Source organism: Globicephala melas, chromosome 11 (genome assembly GCF_963455315.2).
Source record: "Globicephala melas chromosome 11, mGloMel1.2, whole genome shotgun sequence".
NCBI lineage: Eukaryota > Metazoa > Chordata > Mammalia > Artiodactyla > Delphinidae > Globicephala > Globicephala melas.
Genome location: NC_083324.2, coordinates 83,397,347 through 83,415,370, shown reverse-complemented (window position 1 = coordinate 83,415,370; position 18,024 = coordinate 83,397,347). Strand labels below are relative to the sequence as shown.

The following is an 18,024-nucleotide window of genomic DNA, read 5'->3' as shown; positions in this document are numbered from 1 at the left end:
AAAGTCTTAAGCCTGCTCGCCTATAGTCCCATTCACTCACAGCCCCACTCAGTGCCAAGCGGTTAACGATCTTAAAAACACGTACATTCTCCAGGGAACCAATTAACTAAAGGAAAGGAGCAAACTGATCCTTCTCTTAAAAACCAAGTTTGTGCTTTTGGAACGCTTGACATAGAATATCCCCTCTGTGCGGCTCACAGCACTCACTCACACATCCACTAGACGGGTTTCCTGAGAACCTACTGTGTGCCCGGCGGTTTACTCCCCTTGGCTAAATATAACCTCCTAAAGGAGGCCCACCCTGGCCACCCAAAGGATACTGTGCCCTCTCTCACTTTCTCTTTCCATATCCTCACGCATTTCTCTTCAGGCTTATCCCTGATTAATATCACACGTGTATTTGTTTGTCTTTTTCCTCCTCCAGAATAGCAGCTTCATACATTTACAGTTTTCTCTGGAATCTCTGTCTCCCCTTCCCCACAAGCGCTAAAACAGTGTTCGGGACATAATATGGACTCAATAAACAGTTATTAGATGAACGGGTCAATCAGTGACAGCAATTACAATACGCTCCAAGAAGAAATAGGATAGATGTCCATCTGCTCTGCTGCCTCCTGTCCAAGTCACCTGCATCACTCACCTGGATGCCAGCCGTCCCACTGCCTCCTGCTTCTGTTCTTGCCCCGCCCCCCTTCTCTGTAGACAACACAGCCATAATGATCCCTTAAAACTGCAAATCAGGGCTTCCCTGGTGGCGCAGTGGTTGAGAGTCCGCCTGCCGATGCAGGGGACACGGGTTCGTGCCCTGGTCCGGGAGGATCCCACATGCCGCGGAGTGGCTGGGCCCGTGAGCCATGGCCACTGAGCCTGCGCGTCCGGAGCCTCTGCTCCGCAGCGGGAGAGGCCACAATGGTGAGAGGCCCGCATACCGCAAAAAAAACAAAAACAAAAACAAAACCCTGCAAATCAAATGATACCACTCTCTACTTGTATCCCTCAAACGGTGTCCTGGTAAGGAATAAAATCCAAACTCCATGCATGGCCTACACGATCGGGCCCTGCCCGCCCCTCCAATTTAATCGCAGACCACTCCAGCCTTCTTTCTGCCCCACTCCTTTATGCCAAGCTTTTTACCAAGGGCCCTTGTGACTGTTTCTCCTGCACCCACCTTGTGTGACTGGCTCCTTTACATACATTGGCACATTAAGGTGCCAATCTCAGAGAATCTTATATCAATTAGTGTCCTAATTAGTGCCCACATTTTATTGTCCTCATAGCACTTATCACCATCTGAAATTGTTTATATATTTGTTTATTATTTATTTATTTTTGGCTGTGTCGGGTCTTAGTTGCAGCTCACAGGATCTTCGTTGAGGCACGCGGGATCTTTTGTTGCGGCGCGTGAGCTCTTTGTTGCAGCCTGCGGGCTTCTCTCTTGTTGTGGCATGCGGGTTTTCTCTTCTCTAGTTGTGGCGCCCAGGCCCCAGGGCACGTGGGCTCTGTAGTTTGCGGCACACGGGCTCTAGTTGAGGCGTGCGAGCTCAGTAGTTGTGGCGCGCCGGCTTGGTTGACCCGCGGCATGCGGGATCCTAGCTCCCCGAACAGGGATCGAACCCACATCCCCTGCATTGGAAGGCGGATTCTTTACCACTGAACCACCAGGGAAGTCCCTATATTTGTTTAGAGATTGACAGTCTGTCTACCCCATTCTTCCACCCTCCCTACTCCCACACAGATACAGGCACTAGAACAAAAGTTCCTTGAGGTCTGAAACCTTGTCTGTCTGTTCATTAATCTATGCCAGTTGCTTGGAGCAATTCCTGGCACTCAGTAAGTGCTCACTAAACACACGTTGGATGGATGGCTGGATGAGTAGATGAATGGATGGATGAATCTACAGAATGCTTAGGGAGCATGCATTGTGGAAAGAGAGGTACACTCTGCTATCAATGTCTTTTTCTAAGTCATAGCATGGCAATATAATTTTGAGTCTTTGCTGTGTATGAGATGGAAATTCATCTCAAAATATAACTTGGAGTCTTAAAAGGCCACTTCCTCAAAGAGGTCTTTTCCTGACACACATATCTAAGTTCTCCTTTTACCTTCTTTCATATTGTTCTATACTTTTCCTTCATTTTAGTCACACTTTGTAATTACATATTGCTTTGTGGCATCGCCTACGTAACCCTTGTCTCCCTGAGTAGGCCAGGGCTAAGAGAGAGTGTTGTGTCTTTTTGCACAATACCATCTCCCTGGTGCTTAGTTCCATACCAGACACACAGAAGACTTCACCAATCATCATTAGATGACCCAGTATTCACAGCACAGGTCCAAACAAGCGAGCAAGAAAGAGGCATGTATGTGCCTCCTGTGTATGAATTTTAAAACGGGAAACACATTACACATTTTTAATAAAAACTCAGACATTCTAAATTTCAGAAGAGTAAGCACCTAATCCTGAAGTTCAGTAATTGTGGATGTAAAGAGCTGAGTCCTGATCTTGGTTCTGACATGAACTTTCCCTATGACCTAGGTCAGTTACTCAACTACACTTGGTCTGTGTTTAACCATCACCTTTCCAGCTGTACTGTGAGAGTTAATGAGCTCACATGTGCATGGGACGTGGAAGCGATTCCACTCCAAAGTCCTGAAGAAGAGCAAGAGGACAGAATTTCCAAACCCTAACTTCCTGGTTTTTATTTAGCTTTATTGTGGCTAAAATATATTTTTCAGTTACTAGAATTCTCTCTCTCCCCTTGCTCTCCACACACATGAAGTTTTGGGTTCTCTGTGGTTCTCGCTGCTCTGTCTGTCTGTCTGTCTGTCTGTCTCTCTCTCTCGGCACCTACTCCCCCATCCTCTCACTCAACAGCATGAAGAACCCTGCTCCCTGCCAGGCTGTGCTGGGTGCGAGGAAAGAACACCACCATGACACGTCTCTGCTCTTCGACTATGACCATCATGTGGATGAACTTGCAAATCAACATCTGATGTCCTCAGCCTCTGCCATTTACAACTGCTAGCTGAACATTTTTCACCTAGATTCCGTGATGACACAACTCAATGCATTGGAAAGTAAGCAGGTCACTCTTTCCTCTAGTTGCCCCCTTCTTAGCCATAGTACCACCATTTTCTCTGGCATCCAAGCTCAGAAACTTGCAGTTATCTTTGGCTCCAACTGCTCCATTAATCCCCTGTATCCAATCACCTAGCAAGTCCTTTGTTTCTTCATGAGCAAAAATCACCTACTGCTGCTCCCTCACCACCTACCTGGTCTAGGCTCTTACCACTTTACGCCAAGGTTATGGAAGTTGCTTTGTAATTGACACCTCATCGATGGCCTCTCACCATATTAAGGTTTTCTCCACATAAAAGATCTGGCCTTTCTAGACTGGACTTGGATCAACATTCTCACTTCTCTGAAGCCTTCATGAGCTTCCCTTAACTCAAGGCTAAAGACTAAACTCTACATTCTGACATTCGAGGTCATCTAAAACTGCCACCAGGGCTTCCCTGGTGGCGCAGTGGTTGAGAGTCTGCCTGCCGATGCAGGGGACATGGGTTCGCGCCCTGGTCCGGGAGGATCCCACATGCCGCAGAGCGCTGGGCCTGTGAGCCGTGGCCGCTGAGCCTGCGTGTCCGGAGCCTGTGCTCCACAACAGGAGAGGCCACAGCAGTGAGAGGCCTGCATACCACAAAAAAAAAAAAAAAAAAAAAAAAACCTGCCACCACCTACCAAGTGAGCATGTCAGCCTCCACGCCAGGAGGGGCCTCTGTTCCAGCTGGCGGGAGGGACTCATTGTCCCCCTGGGGTCAGAAATATTAGCTCCCTCCAAGCGGGCCATCCAGACTCAATCCTTCCCCTCCGTTTACTCAATGGAGCCTTTGGAGATGCTACTTCTACTATCTGTGTTTCCTTTTCTCTTTTTTTTTTTTTTGCAGTACGCGGGCCTCTCCCACTGCGGAACACAGGCTCCGGACGCGCAGGCTCAGCGGCCATGGCTCACTGGCCCAGCCGCTCCGCGGCACGTGGGATCTTCCCAGACCAGGGCACGAACCCGTGTCCCCTGCATCGGCAGGCGGACTCTCAACCACTGCGCCACCAGGGAAGCCCTCCTTTTCTCATTTTTAAGTGCAATAACAACAGTACCTGGCTCATGGGGTTGGGGTTAAATAAATCACATCTGTAAAGCCCTTGGCATGGTGTTGAACCCTCGAGTGTTCACTAAATATCAGCCAAAATTATTGTTTCTCCATGCGCTCATCTCTGCTCCTTTCTCCACACTGTCCTTTCTATCTCCCCTTTCCTCTCACTAACCTTCACCCGAATCTTAAACAGTCCTCAGAGGCACAGCTCAAATTCAACTTCCTCCATGTACTTTGGCCAAATGCACATTGATTCCTTTTGTCTCATTCCTTCTGTATACCTATCTCAGCACATTTTTTATATTTAGCTTTAGCTTGTTAGTTACCTTTTCAAACTATTTTCTCTATTTCAATTAGACTGTAAGTTTCTTGAGAGCAAGAGCTTTGTCATAAATAGTACAATAGTTACAGCGAATGAGTGGGTATGTCTGTTGTTTGTTATACTGAGATCAGCACTATTTCTTCACACAAAATTATTTTTCTTTTTCAAGAATTTCACATGGTATTACAGAAAGGGGGGAGGGGAAGAAATATCTAAATCATCATTAGGAGACAGTATCATTGCCCAGCAGCCACTTGTTTTACAGAACACCAGCATAAGCGTTTTGCTTATTTCATTCAGAAGGGGGAAATGCCAGATCACTTCTGACCACTACAGGTCAGGAAGTTCAACCAAAAGAGTAGAAAGAGAAGTTTCAGCCAAGAAGACCTGTCAAAGCAATTCTCCAGCATGACATGAAACCCACCTCCATGAGGGGGTACAGACAAAAAATACAAATAGGTTAAGAAGTTATCTACTAAATACTTGTCACAGTTCCCATATAATAGGTATTTAGTAGACATTTGCTGAATTAACAAATGAATGAATGATGGATGGAAAAGATTCTGATAAGGAGATAAATATTTGGAATGATTCTCAATCTTTTAAAGGAACATAACTGAGGATTACTATTCTGTTACAAAAACTTTCTTTTCAGTCTTGGTCAGTGACAGAAAACAAGACTGGGCAGACCACTGGTGTGACGTAATACAGCATTTCTTCTCATTTGTGTATCACTGCCTAGATTTCAACCATGGTATAAATTTTATCAGGTCTGTATATTAGGAAAAAGATATTTTGAAATCCATATTTTTAAAATGTTAGCTCTCCTTTAGAAACTTAGTTGTAACATTAATGTTCTAGTGTTGTTTCACATGATTGCTTATATACCACAAGGTGGCTAAGTTTCATTTCTTCGAATTTAATTGAAACCCAAAGGACAGTCTCTGTGTATCATACAGAAATATAGAACATTAATGAGTAAAGTATCTGATACTTACACTCCCTTTAGACTTTCTGGATCCTACAATAGGAGGTAGCGAAGAGGCTTTCTGACTGCGGAAACAAATTGCAATTTAGAAATCTGAGCATTATTCACAAATAATATATAAGGCAAGATAATCGTCATCTCAATTTGTCATCCTGACATGGAACTCAACTACTTACTGACATCGGTATTTCACAAAAAGTCCCATAGACTTTCCCAATTTCACAAAGACCACCATAACATTTCCAAATTCCATTCCAAAAGACCTTTAGTGTTTTCTTGTATAGTATTTTTTAATATAAATTTATTTATTTTTTAAATTTATTTTTGGCTGTGTTGGGTCTTCGTTGCTGCGCACAGGCTTTCTCTAGTTGCAGTGATCAGGGGCTACTCTTCGTTGCTGTGCGCGGGCCTCTCATTGTGGTGGCTTCTCTTGTTGCGGAGCACCGGCTCTAAGGGCACGCAGGCTTCAGTAGTTGTGACACGTGGGCTCAGTAATCGTGGCTCGCGGGCTCTAGAGTGCAGACTCAGTAGTTGTGGTACATGGGCTTAGTTGCTCCAAGGCATGTGGGATCTTCCCGGACCAGGGCTCAATCCCACGTCCCCTGTCTTGGCAGGCGGATTCTTAACCACTGCGCCACCAGGCAAGTCCCTCTTGTATAGTATTTTAATTGATGCTTACAAATAAATTTAGTACTGTCTTAAGTTTTTTCATAGCATTTTAAATCAGATCTCTAAATTTTCTATTTGCATTTCAAAAAATCATTTCCCAAGCCGAGCGATGATTTTGCCAGATGGCATTTAAAACTATAAATTTCCATAGTTTTTATCATGTCTATAATGTCTGCCTCTGATAGAAGCATAGAATAGTAAAACACTGGAATGTCTATTCAGGGAGTTTCTAAACCAGTCATTCTGACCAAAAAGTAAAAAATTCTCTTCAGCTCTAAGAGTAAGTTATTTCCCAGATGTTTCTATTATAGGAAAAGATCCATCTTAAAACCCAACCCATCGTGAAACCTAACCCTCTCTGAAAATAAGGAGGCCACAGAGATAAAGGTAAATCTTACTAATCTGTCTGAGAAAGGCCACCATGAGCTAGTTTTCTCACTGCCATCAAGTACAAGCTCTTACTGCAGTGTGTACTGCAACGCCCAGCAGCCTAACCCAGTATTGTTTAGCAAAGGTTGTGAAGGATTTGATTTCATGGATGGGTAAGGATGGTTAGCAGTAAGTCTGCCTGCATACTTCAAACACCACCCCTGAAATTCCATTTCATCTATTCCTTATGAAACCCTTGGCTAGCCTCTCCATCAAGCTACACAGATTGCAAATTAATGGAGAACAAATTGGTGACATTCTGCTCTATCTCGGCCACAAATCACCCACCCTAGCAGAGGACAACTACAAAAAGTCAGTTTTCTAGCACAGTGGACACAGAAAAGCAGCAGAGATGGATTGCAGCGCAACATGAGCAAGCCAAACGGTCCCTGCATCCAGGGCTGGGGCTCTTCATGAAAATGCATGCCTCGGCGTACATCCACTGGGCTGAAATAAGGCATTCTTCACAAATATATGACATCTCATAGAGGAAAATGGTCCACTGTGCACTGTGTGTAGTTAATAGTGTAATCTTTAAAATTCTGCATGTAATAATTACACACCCAGCCATTCTACTTATTTGTACAAAAGGAACTATATCATTTTTATATTTTACTGTTTTTATTTTTTTAAGTAGAAAATATTCATTTTTAATGACCTTTAGAAGTTTCTCTACGCACCACCTGAAAAGTTATTCCGTCTAGCTAACCAGTTAAGATGCTATTAAAACTTCTAATAACGTATGCTGTTTAGAAGCTTACTGCCCTCTTATCTTTTTCACAAAAATAAGTCTTCATTATAAATTCGTAAGTGAATGGTAAAACAATACTATATAGTCTATCATGGATTCCTCAAAATTATATTTTCATGCAATAGTTCTCAATCTCCAATCATGGCAAAATAAACACCGATCAATTTATTTCATACATGCTTTCCATTTTAACTGATAAACAAGATTCTATAAAATAGACCAGTGGTCAGCATAAGACTCAATGCTATTTCAAGTGATAATTAAAATGTGAGAAGTGAATGAGGATGCAAACTTACCCATAAGACCTTCTCATCGTTGACTTGTCAAAAAGTAATTCACTGTAAGGCAATTTCTTAAACTTATCTCTGCCGACAGCCACGTAAAACTGCCCATTCTCCAACTCTGCCCCACTCTCAATCAGTTTTCCTTCTAAAGTATAAAGTCTGCCAAAATATGAATGCCAGCGATTAAAATTTTAACAAGCATTGCAAGAACTGCTTAAAATCACAGAGTCAATTAAAAACTCTGTTCTTAAGTTGGCTCATTCGTTACTAGGTTAATTACTGAATTATAAATGCTTCAAAGTCATTAGACTCAGCTAAATGCCATTGCTGTAATGCAGATGCAGTTACTCTCTAGCTGTACAGTGTTTCATCCCAAGAAACCTGACAATCTAACATAATGATCCCCTATTGCTGCCCTATTTAGATTTTAGAGGGAAAGAATTAACTTGTAGAGAACGTTGTGCTTTAAATGAAGCTCGCCTTCCACTGAAGTTTGATTCTTCTACTTATATTCTGTGAGCACCTTTAAAATTCATTTTCTTAATGCATTGGTCAGGTTGACAAGCCACTTACTGCATTCCATGCAAGAGCAGCCCTCAGCCAAAACTTTACATCCAAGCACACAGAACTGGGTCAGAAAACAAGAAGTGAGAGGGCAGTCGGTAAAAGAACCCATTGCTAGTATTAATGATGCAGAACTGCATAGCGTTCATGCTTCCTTTCTTTTTTCTTTTGCCTTCCCTCATCTTCCCAGAATCAAGGGATTTCACAAGAACTTCCCTTTACTGTAAAACTGCTGCCGCAAACTACAATATGTTACTTATTAAAAGAACAGTGATAACTCTGCTAAACGATTTAAAGTGTCCACAGAACTTGTTTAAAGAACAAGAAAAAACAGACTATTAGAAAACTACACCGCAAAGACAAGGCATGTCTTTGAAGGTGGTAAACAAAAGAGTTAGTAACTGGAAGGGTTTTAAGATAATAACTTTTAAGATTCTCAGACTTCTTATATTATATAATTAAGGGCAGTGATAGTTGCCATTGACCTGTCTACTTGTTTACTGATTATGTAAATGGCCATATCATATGGAGTCAAGAGTAAAACAAAAACAGCCACCAAACCCCCTAAAATGTGTTAGTACTGAGTTGGTATAAAGATGCTAAAGTCTTTCTTTGTAATGTAATTCTATCCCTCAAAGTCTAAATACCAACACTTAACCCAGATATCTGCATTTCCTACCTTGACCTACACCAGGGTTGCTGAACATTATTGACATTCTGGACCTGATAATTGTAGGAGAGGTGGGGAGGCTGTCCTGGGAATTGTAAGAAGTCAACAGCACCTTTGGCCTCTACCTACTAGATGGTAGAGGGTAGCTGCCCCTATTCCCTATGGCTCCGGACACTGCAAGCATCCCCTAGTGGCAAAATTGCCCTGGTTGAGAACAACTGGCCTAGATCCAGTTATTCTTCTTCTTTCATTTTCCTTCAAAATAGGAAGATCTGAATCAGTAGTTAACTTTTTTTTTTTTTTTTTGCGGTACGCGGGCCTCTCACTGTTGTGGCCTCTCCCGTTGCGGAGCACAGGCTCCGGACGCGCAGGCTCAGAGGCCATGGCTCACGGGCCCAGCTGCTCCGCCGCATGTGGGATCTTCCCGGACCGGGGCACGAATCCGTGTCCCCTGCATCGGCAGGCGGACTCTCAACCACTGCGCCACCAGGGAAGTCCAGTAGTTAACTTTTATAGCTAGAAATTAAAAGGCAGCCAAGCTGTGACTCTGGAAACAGCCAAAATTTGACTGGTTTCCTCAACAGGTAGGTAAAAGATACTGAATAAATTCTAGCCTGTGATTTGAGCCTTCTTTTATATGACTCTTGTTGACCTGCTTTCTTACTTTGCTACAAAGCACAAGAATCATAAACAAGGAGTTGAACCAATTTGTGTGGGATGCTTTTGATATATATACTGATGCACAGGGAGGGTCCAACCCTTCCTGCTCTGTTCCGTTAAGGGAGGGTAGGCGTGTCCCAAGTGAGCAGCAACCAAATCTCATTCATGTCTGGCATTACAGTAAGAATTAAGCCTCTCCAAGTATTCAGGTGTTCAGAGGACATATAACTATATTCTCATTTCTGTATTTGTTCTGGAATGTATTTTATTTCTATGTATCCATTTGTTCATATCAATATATGTATGAACAGGTGTATCTGGGCATGCAATTGTGTGTATGTATCTTTGTGGTGGTTCATATTATTTATGGAGTGGGTTTACATCTATGTATGTGTCAAAAGACAAAACTATATATCTTTTAAAAAATATCAGTGTATAACTGTTGAGATCTGCCTTTACGCCTGATGCCAAAATGAAGTCCAAAAGGATCAAAGGTTTAAATGAAATTTAAAAGTTGAAAGACTGAAACATGGGAGAATATTTTTATAATCTCAGAGTGAAGAAGATCTAAGCTAATCATAGAACCTAATGATCATAATGAAAGATTGAAAATTTGACTGCATCAAAATTCATCATATCTGTGTGCAAAAAGAAACATAAAGAGTTATAAAAATACAAATTGGAAACATATTTAAACATATTTAAATATGAAAACATATTTAAAACTCATATATGAGAAAGGGCTAATTTCTGTAATATATAAAGAGTCCCTATAAATCAATAAAATAAATGTGCAAAGGCCATGAGAGATATATATTCATATTCATATGTAATAAATATGTTCATTCATATATAATGGGACATAAATGTATGGCATTTATTTACAGACTAGCTTGGTAGTTAACAGCACAGGCTCTGGAGCAGACTACCTACTAGGTTTGAATTCCAGCCCTTCTACTCATTACCTGAATAATCTTGGGCAAGTAAATTTCCCCCTCTATGTCTCATGTTTCATGTCTATTAAAAGAGAATAATAGAACTAGTCACCTCATAGGGTTGATGAGTTAATTAAGTTAAAAATGTAAAACACTTGGAATAATGACTCACACACAAGAAATGATCAGTGGTGGTGGTGGTGTAGTATATTAAATAAATAAAATTCAAGAAACAATGAAATACTACTTTTACCAAGACAAAATGTTTGTTAGTTTTATAGTATAGATGAGAGCATGAAAAACAGGCCCTCTCATGCACTTTTGGTAAATTAGTACAGACTCTTTGGAAGACAGTTGGCAGTATCTATCAAAATTTAACAGCATTCACCACTTGATACAGCAATTCAACTTCTACACTTTCATCTCTTAATAAACTCTGCTTAGATACAAAAATATGTACTGTAATAGCAAAAGGCTGAAAATGACCGAAATTTCCATCAAGAGGAGACTGTTAAATAGATTAAGGTACACCCATAAAATGGAATATTTTGTAATCGTTAAACACAGTAAGATAGACCTATTTGTGCTGATAAGAAAACTGTCCAAGATTTTTTGTTACAGGGAAAAAAAGCAAGGTGTATTTACATATTTATTCATGTGTGTGTGTGTTCCCATTTGTGTTTCTATGAATTCCAGTTTCCATCCTGCAATGATGCAGAAAAGTACTGGAAAGAAAGACTGGGGAACCTGAGGTGGGAGAAATAGTTTTTATTTATATTCTTGTCCTATTTGAATTTTTTACCGCATGTGAAGTATTACACTTTCAATTAAAACAATTATATTTAAAATCACAATGGTTGTGAAACTATATATACTAATATATGTAAATATGCATACATTAATCTGTACCCACATTTAACTGAAAAACGTACAACCATCTGAGAGCTTATTTTACCCTATATTTCTATAGTGTTCTCTACCAGGGGAGTATGTTAGAGAGACTGGGTGAGGATAATATCCAAGAATAACTACCAGAAAACTCTTCATTGGATTTCAAACATTTGTGTGTCACATATTATATATAATCTCTGTACATGTCTATATTATTTGTAACCTTCCCACCTATGAGATAATAAATAAGTGAGCCTCCGTCAAGGTACAGTTTCATAGGCTTCACAACTTAAAAGCCATGATTTTAATCTTCACTTAAATATTAGAACTTGAGAAAAATGTTTTTGATTTCTCAGGTTTAGGCAACCCCACTTAATTATCCTCTCTAACTTGCCTCCTTCCTAAACACACTAATACCTCCTGATGTCTGAGTTTTTTACCTGAGGCAAATAATTTGGACCATCAGATAATTATAAATATCTCCTAAAGAAAAGGACAGTTATTTAAGAGTCAAGAAGCTGGCTCACTCAAAAAAAAAAAAAAAAAAAGTCCTTCTCAAATAAAGCAATGCTGATGCTTGCCTATTCGCTGTAAATCAAAAGAAAAAATAGTATTTGTTGATGTGCTCTATGTGCCAAAGAATATAAACAGTTAGTATTTGTTGAGAAGTTACTATGTGCCAAGTACTGTTCCAAGCTCTTTATATGGATTAACTCCCTCCTAAAACAACTCTACAAGGTATGAACGATTATATACCCATTTTACAGATAGAGAAACTGAGGCATATAGAGCCTAACTGGTGAGCTGAAATTCAAATCTAGGGACCAGTGACTCCAGAGCCTCTTGGGAATTTCCTCAGCAATTCTGAAACCCATCCACTTGCAAGATTACTTTGACATACCTGTGGACAGCCCCACTCCTCAGAGTTATTTTTTCCGTGACCATTTGTAGTACATGATCCCACTGATTCAAGGCTTTTCTAGGGATGAGGAGTCTAGAAGCTGGGTTTATAAGGTCTCCATTTGCAATCAAGCTGGGAAAAAAGAAAAGCCAGTGAGCCAAACCGTTGGACACAGTTATGCCTTTAAAACTACAAAATAAATCCCAACCCAAAAGGAAACCACCACATCAATTTTAAGTCAAAATGTAAAGGGCTCCAACTTACAAGATAGCGCAGGGTTCCAGAAGCGGTTTTCTAAAGCGAGCTGACACGTTGATCCTGCTGTGGATTACTGGTTTTACCTTCAAAAGCAAAGAATTACAAATCACCAAGCTTATGAAACACAAAGCACCGAGTGCTTTTTTTTTCCCCCTATGAGGAAAAATTACAGGTTTCCAGGGAACTGGCTGAGACCTGTGCTGCCTTTGTTAAAACCTTGTTTTTTTTCCACTTACATAAACACTCTGGGCTCACCCTCTATAGATGGCATGTTGCCTTAACAGAGCTCTCAAGAAAAATTTCACTTAAGCCCTGGGCATACTGCTCATGATCTGTGCCAACAACAGAAACTGTTGAGCTATTATGAGAATTTTAAGGCAACTTCGTTAAGCAATTACTTTCTGTAAAACAAAAATAAAATAATCCTATAAAATCTTGAACTCCCAAGGGTCCTCCCCCTCCAGCCACAACACAGTGTTTGGTCATCCCTCCTCACCCGCCTGCTGCCTAGAGTTTCTGGGTCCCCACCAGGCACTTGACCCCATCCTATTTTCTTGAGACTGACTTCATCAACTTTTCTCGACTTCACTTCTTCCTCTGTCCACCAGCCAGACTCTGACCACCACCCTCCATTCCCGAACCCCTTGCATCTGGGTAGGTCTGGTCATCTTTCCAGCTCCTTTTGCTTCCAGGGTCCAGGCTGTTGTACCGAGAACCACATGGCCCCTCGGGCACCTTGGCCTGAGGCAAGGCTTTGGCATCAGCCAACCCTGTCCTCCTCCCAAATCAACAACTTCTTACATTTCCCACAGTGAACGGTCCAAATCCCTACCTTTCATCCTAAATCCTAAAATCACACTCCAGGCACACTCACTCTCAGCACATCATTTCCCTCCAAACTTCAAGAAAATAAAGGCCAACAGGCATGAAGGCTTTCAACCTCCCTTCCCTCCATAACCCACTTCATCTACATCTTCACCACTTTTCTCCTTTGCTGCCTGTCTCAGGAGAAGGATCCTTATCCCTTTACAAAGCTAAGCCCCCATCTTGACTTTATCCCCTGCTGCCTCTACTTGTTCCATTAAATAGCTAGGACCCTTCACCCCCATCTGGTGTCTTCAATTTCTCCCTTGACCCTTTGGCCCTTTCTCTCCTCTTCATCATTCCTCTTCCTAATTCCTCCCACCCTATCCTCTCCTCAGTCTTCTGCTATCTGGTTTCCACTGAAAGATATATCCCAACTCTTAAGCTTGGCCTACAAGGACCCCCATGACCAACCACTGTTTCCTTGGTTCCCTCATCTCCCACTAACACTCCTTCCTCCCCAGCCCCTAGTTGTGAGTTCAGGTCAAACCAGCCTACCTTCCTCCATTAATCATCAAAACTATGCCCTGAATAAGTACTTACTATTTAACCCCATTTTACAAATGAAGAAACTGGAGCTTAATTAATTAATTTGCCTAAAATCACACATACTAAGGGGCAGGGTTGTCCATACAAGTGAACCACTATTTGCTTTGCACTCTGGTAGTTATTTTAGAGATAAATATGAACCCTAAATAATTCATGTGACTCTCTCTTCAATCAAATTATGCCATTTTGAGAAGAACAAGGGGTAGAATTCTTCTTGACTCTCCAGTGCCTAAAACAACACTTGGCAATGCCTGCTAGTTGAACAATAAATGTTTATTGAAATTTAATTAAAAGAGACTCTAATTTAGAGTAAAAAATTTTTAATCAATCACAATAATTTTTTTTTGCATTTTAAACCCAGAGATTCTTGGCCCTAAGCTAATATTTGCAGTGATGTTGACTTCTTTAAAAAAAAAGTTTAACAGATAATACATGCACCTGACCAATATTCAAGTGGTAAAATGGAGCATACAGTGAAAAGGAAGACTCTTTCCCATTCCTGTCCCCCAACCACAAAGCTGCAACCAGAATTAGCAATATTCATTCAAAGGCAGCCTATACCTACATATACATATTGTCTTACGTGAACATTTTATACAAGTAATTTTTAAACACAGGGATAACCTGCTGTACCCATTCTTCTGCACCTTGCTTTTTTCATTTAACAATTACCATGGCAGTTGTTCCATACTGGTAGTTATAGTAAGGGTTGCTTCATTCTTGGTAATAGCTGTGTATATTCCACACCATGGATGTGCCATAATTTATTTAACCTGTCCCTCAGTGACAATCCTGTTGGTTGTTTCTAAATTTTGCTGTTGCAAATAATGCCATGATAGGTTTCCTCGTAAATATCTATTTGCATAAATATGTAAGCATTTCTGTAGAATAAATTATTAGAATTGAGAATTTGCTGAAATAAAGAAGAGGCAGTTTTTTCAGTTTAATGGAATGTATTGCAAGCTTACTCTTGATTGATCCCAAGGGTCCCTTAATTTATTTAGTTCATACTATAGCATAAGAAAATAGATTCGATTTCCAAGGAATAAAGTTTTGTGGCCAGGGTTGTAGTTTATAGCACCCTGGATGACTACAAATCCCTCTCCCAGCAGATTTGCTTCTTCTTAAGGCTCAGCTTGTTTAACTGCAAATGAGTCTTTGCCTGTGTGAAGGACAGGCCTTTCTGATTCTGCATCTATGCTGATAGTATCTGCTTCGTGAAATCCTCCCCACCTCTTAATACTGACTCCCTGGCCACTGAACTTAAAGCTTCTGCCACATCCCTGGTTCTCTATTGCCCTTCCCTGCCTTTTTGGTTTTTTTAATAGCACTTACCATCATCTATCACATTGTACATTTTACTTATCTGGTTTTTAATTTATTGTCCCTACTGTTACTTTGTAGTTACCCTCAATATTAACTAGTAATGTACTGAGCACATACGTCATACCAAATGTTATTTTTTCAAATGTCTTTCCTTCCAAACTTGATTGCTTAATACACTGTTAGATTGTTGAATTAAAGATGAAGGTGAATACATTAGACAAACAAATAACTTGGAAACTCCTGTTGAGCTGCCTGATATATGCTATTTTTCTTTAGCGCATACATGTCTATAGTTATTATATATAGAAATTCACAAATAGATGATTTTTTAAATAATTATATAACTTTATTCTGAGTCTGTAAGTTGTTGCTTGAATTAAATTAAACCATCTGTCTTGAATAAGTTGTTTTCCTCATTCAGTATGACAAAAATACTCTCCAAATATTCATGATTAACCAGCTGAACTGAAGATTAATCCTAAATATATATTTCTTTGAGTCATTTTAGTTAAAATAACTAAATCAGTCTGTTTCCAGATATACTAATAAAAGAATTTGAAAAAATAATCCAAGTAATATGTTTGAACTGAAAAAAAAATGTAAGACCATTGTATAAAACAATTAGGACTTTTGAGGGGCAAAAATACCATTTTTCATTAAAAATGCATTTTTCTAATTGGTTTTTTTTTTAAATAAATTTATTTTTGACTGCATTGGGTCTTCATTGCTGTGCACGGGCTTTCTCTAGTTGCAGCGAGCGGGGGCTGCTCTTCGTTGTGGTGCACGGGCTTCGCATTGCAGTGGCTTCTCTTGTTGTGGAGCACGGGCTCTAGGCGCACGGGTTTCAGTAGTTGTGGAACACGGGCTCAGTAGTTGTGGCTCGTGGGCTCTAGAGCGCAGGCTCAGTAGTTGTGGCAAATGGGTTTAGCTGCTCCACGGCATGTGGGATCTTCCCGGACCAGGGCTCGAATCCGTGTCCCCTGCATTGGCAGGTGGATTCTCAACCACTATGCCACCAGGGAAGCCCTCTAATTGGCATTTTAAATAATAACTTAAATCACAAAAGAATTAAACAAATCAACTACATATAAGGGGAGCTTTCCCAGAGTCCTTATCAGAGATTAAGTGTTGGTCACTTGGTCACTTGGTGCTAATCTAGAGACACTGTGGCTTAGATATGGGAAACATAATAATCAATTAGAATATATTTTTAAAACACGTACATTTTCTTATTAGGCTGTACACTTTCCCTTGCCCTTTGAGAATAAATAATGTTTGAAATATGAGAATAATGTTAAGTATCAACACACCTGGTTATGGAGGGATGGACCCCAAAGGATTGAGTATGAGGTACTCCCACTCAGACACCTGTGTACCAGGAGTGTCTTGCTGGTGAGCATCCTGACCAGTGTTAGGTGTAATCTGTGACTATGGAACCAAATCGACTGAAAAGGCATCAATGCAAAACTTGAACATTCATTGTGGACTCAGCAGAGATCATACTCCCGGCTGGCTTTGTCAGTTAGTGAGGGAACCACCACCAGGCAAAAGCAGAACATGCTTACAGCTGACCTCTTACCTTGATTCTGCACTGGGTTCAACGTTGTCTTGGAAAACCCAGTTTATTTGGATATTGAGAAGTAGGTTAGCCTGGTGAATCAGAGAGGAGTCACTCCCTGAGTAGAAATTAGACAGCTGGATGGATAGATAGATAGATTAAATATTTGGCTAACATTTTTCTTGGAAACATTTCAAAGTCAAAGAGGGCAAAAGTGACTTAAGCATGTTCACTCTGCTAGAATGGGATGAGCCAGGTCTTTGAATATAAATCACATGCACCTTTCAATATATCACTCTGCCTCTGGTATCTTATTTAGATTGTGTTTATGTCACAGATGGCTATACCAAAAAACAAACAAACAAACAAAACCCAACAACAAACAAAAAAAATGTTATGTGAATTTGACAAGTCTAAGTATATAATTTAACTCAAGTTCACAAATTCCACGTGACACTTGGACAATATCACAGCTGGGTCAAATTCAAGGTAAAACCTGCATGACTTAAAAACATGAATTTTTATTTAAAAAAATAAACTCAATGAAACTAAAATTGTTGTTGTGAAAATACATATTTGGATTAATAAGTACAAGATCTACAAACTGAGGAACTGACTAAAGGTCTGAAATTCTGAACTCCAGGACTGATTGCCAATTCAACAACACCTCACACCTCATTTTCTTGCTCTGTAAAAATAGATAATCCTGCTAAACTAGCCCAAAGGGATGCTCCATGAACTAATTAATGAAGTGGCAATACCATTCTCTGGGGCTGCTAAGGCTGAATGCTTCAGGTCTACCGGCCTCAAATCTCAGCACTCACCACCTCTTGAAACCCTAGGCCAAGTAAACCAAAGTCGGTCTAAGAACCTGAGGAAATGATGCCGTTAAACAACACCATCATGAAAATCTAATGACCACTGATCTCTTGTAAAAACTCCTGATACATTTTAAAAATTCAATTTTAAATTGCTTTTTTAAAAAAAATCACATGGGCTTCCCTGGTGGCGCAGTGGTTAAGAATCCGCCTGCCAATGCAGGGGACATGGGTTTGAGCCCTGGTCCGGGAAGATCCCACATGCCGCAGAGCAACTAAGCCCATGCGTCACAACTGCTGAGGCCGTGAGTCACAACTACTGAAGCCCAGGCACCTACAGCCCGTGCTCCACAACAAGAGAAGCCACCGCAACGAGAAACCCGCACACCGCAGCGAAGAGTAGCCCCCTGCTCACCGCAACTAGAGAAAGCCCGCGCACTG

The 18,024-nt window shown here is 40.7% G+C and overlaps 1 protein-coding gene across 1 annotated transcript in view; it reads right to left on the bottom strand.

Moving 5' to 3' along the window:
- Nucleotides 1-18,024, bottom strand: part of DCDC2 (doublecortin domain containing 2) — a 155,518-nt gene that overhangs the window by 94,773 nt on the left and 42,721 nt on the right. The window contains exons 3-6 of the mRNA XM_030881182.2: nt 12,475-12,551; nt 12,211-12,342; nt 7,602-7,748; nt 5,467-5,521 (exon numbers count right to left, since the gene is read on the bottom strand). Coding sequence (XP_030737042.1) covers nt 5,467-5,521; nt 7,602-7,748; nt 12,211-12,342; nt 12,475-12,551 — 411 coding nt within the window. The remainder of the gene's footprint in view (nt 1-5,466; nt 5,522-7,601; nt 7,749-12,210; nt 12,343-12,474; nt 12,552-18,024) is intronic.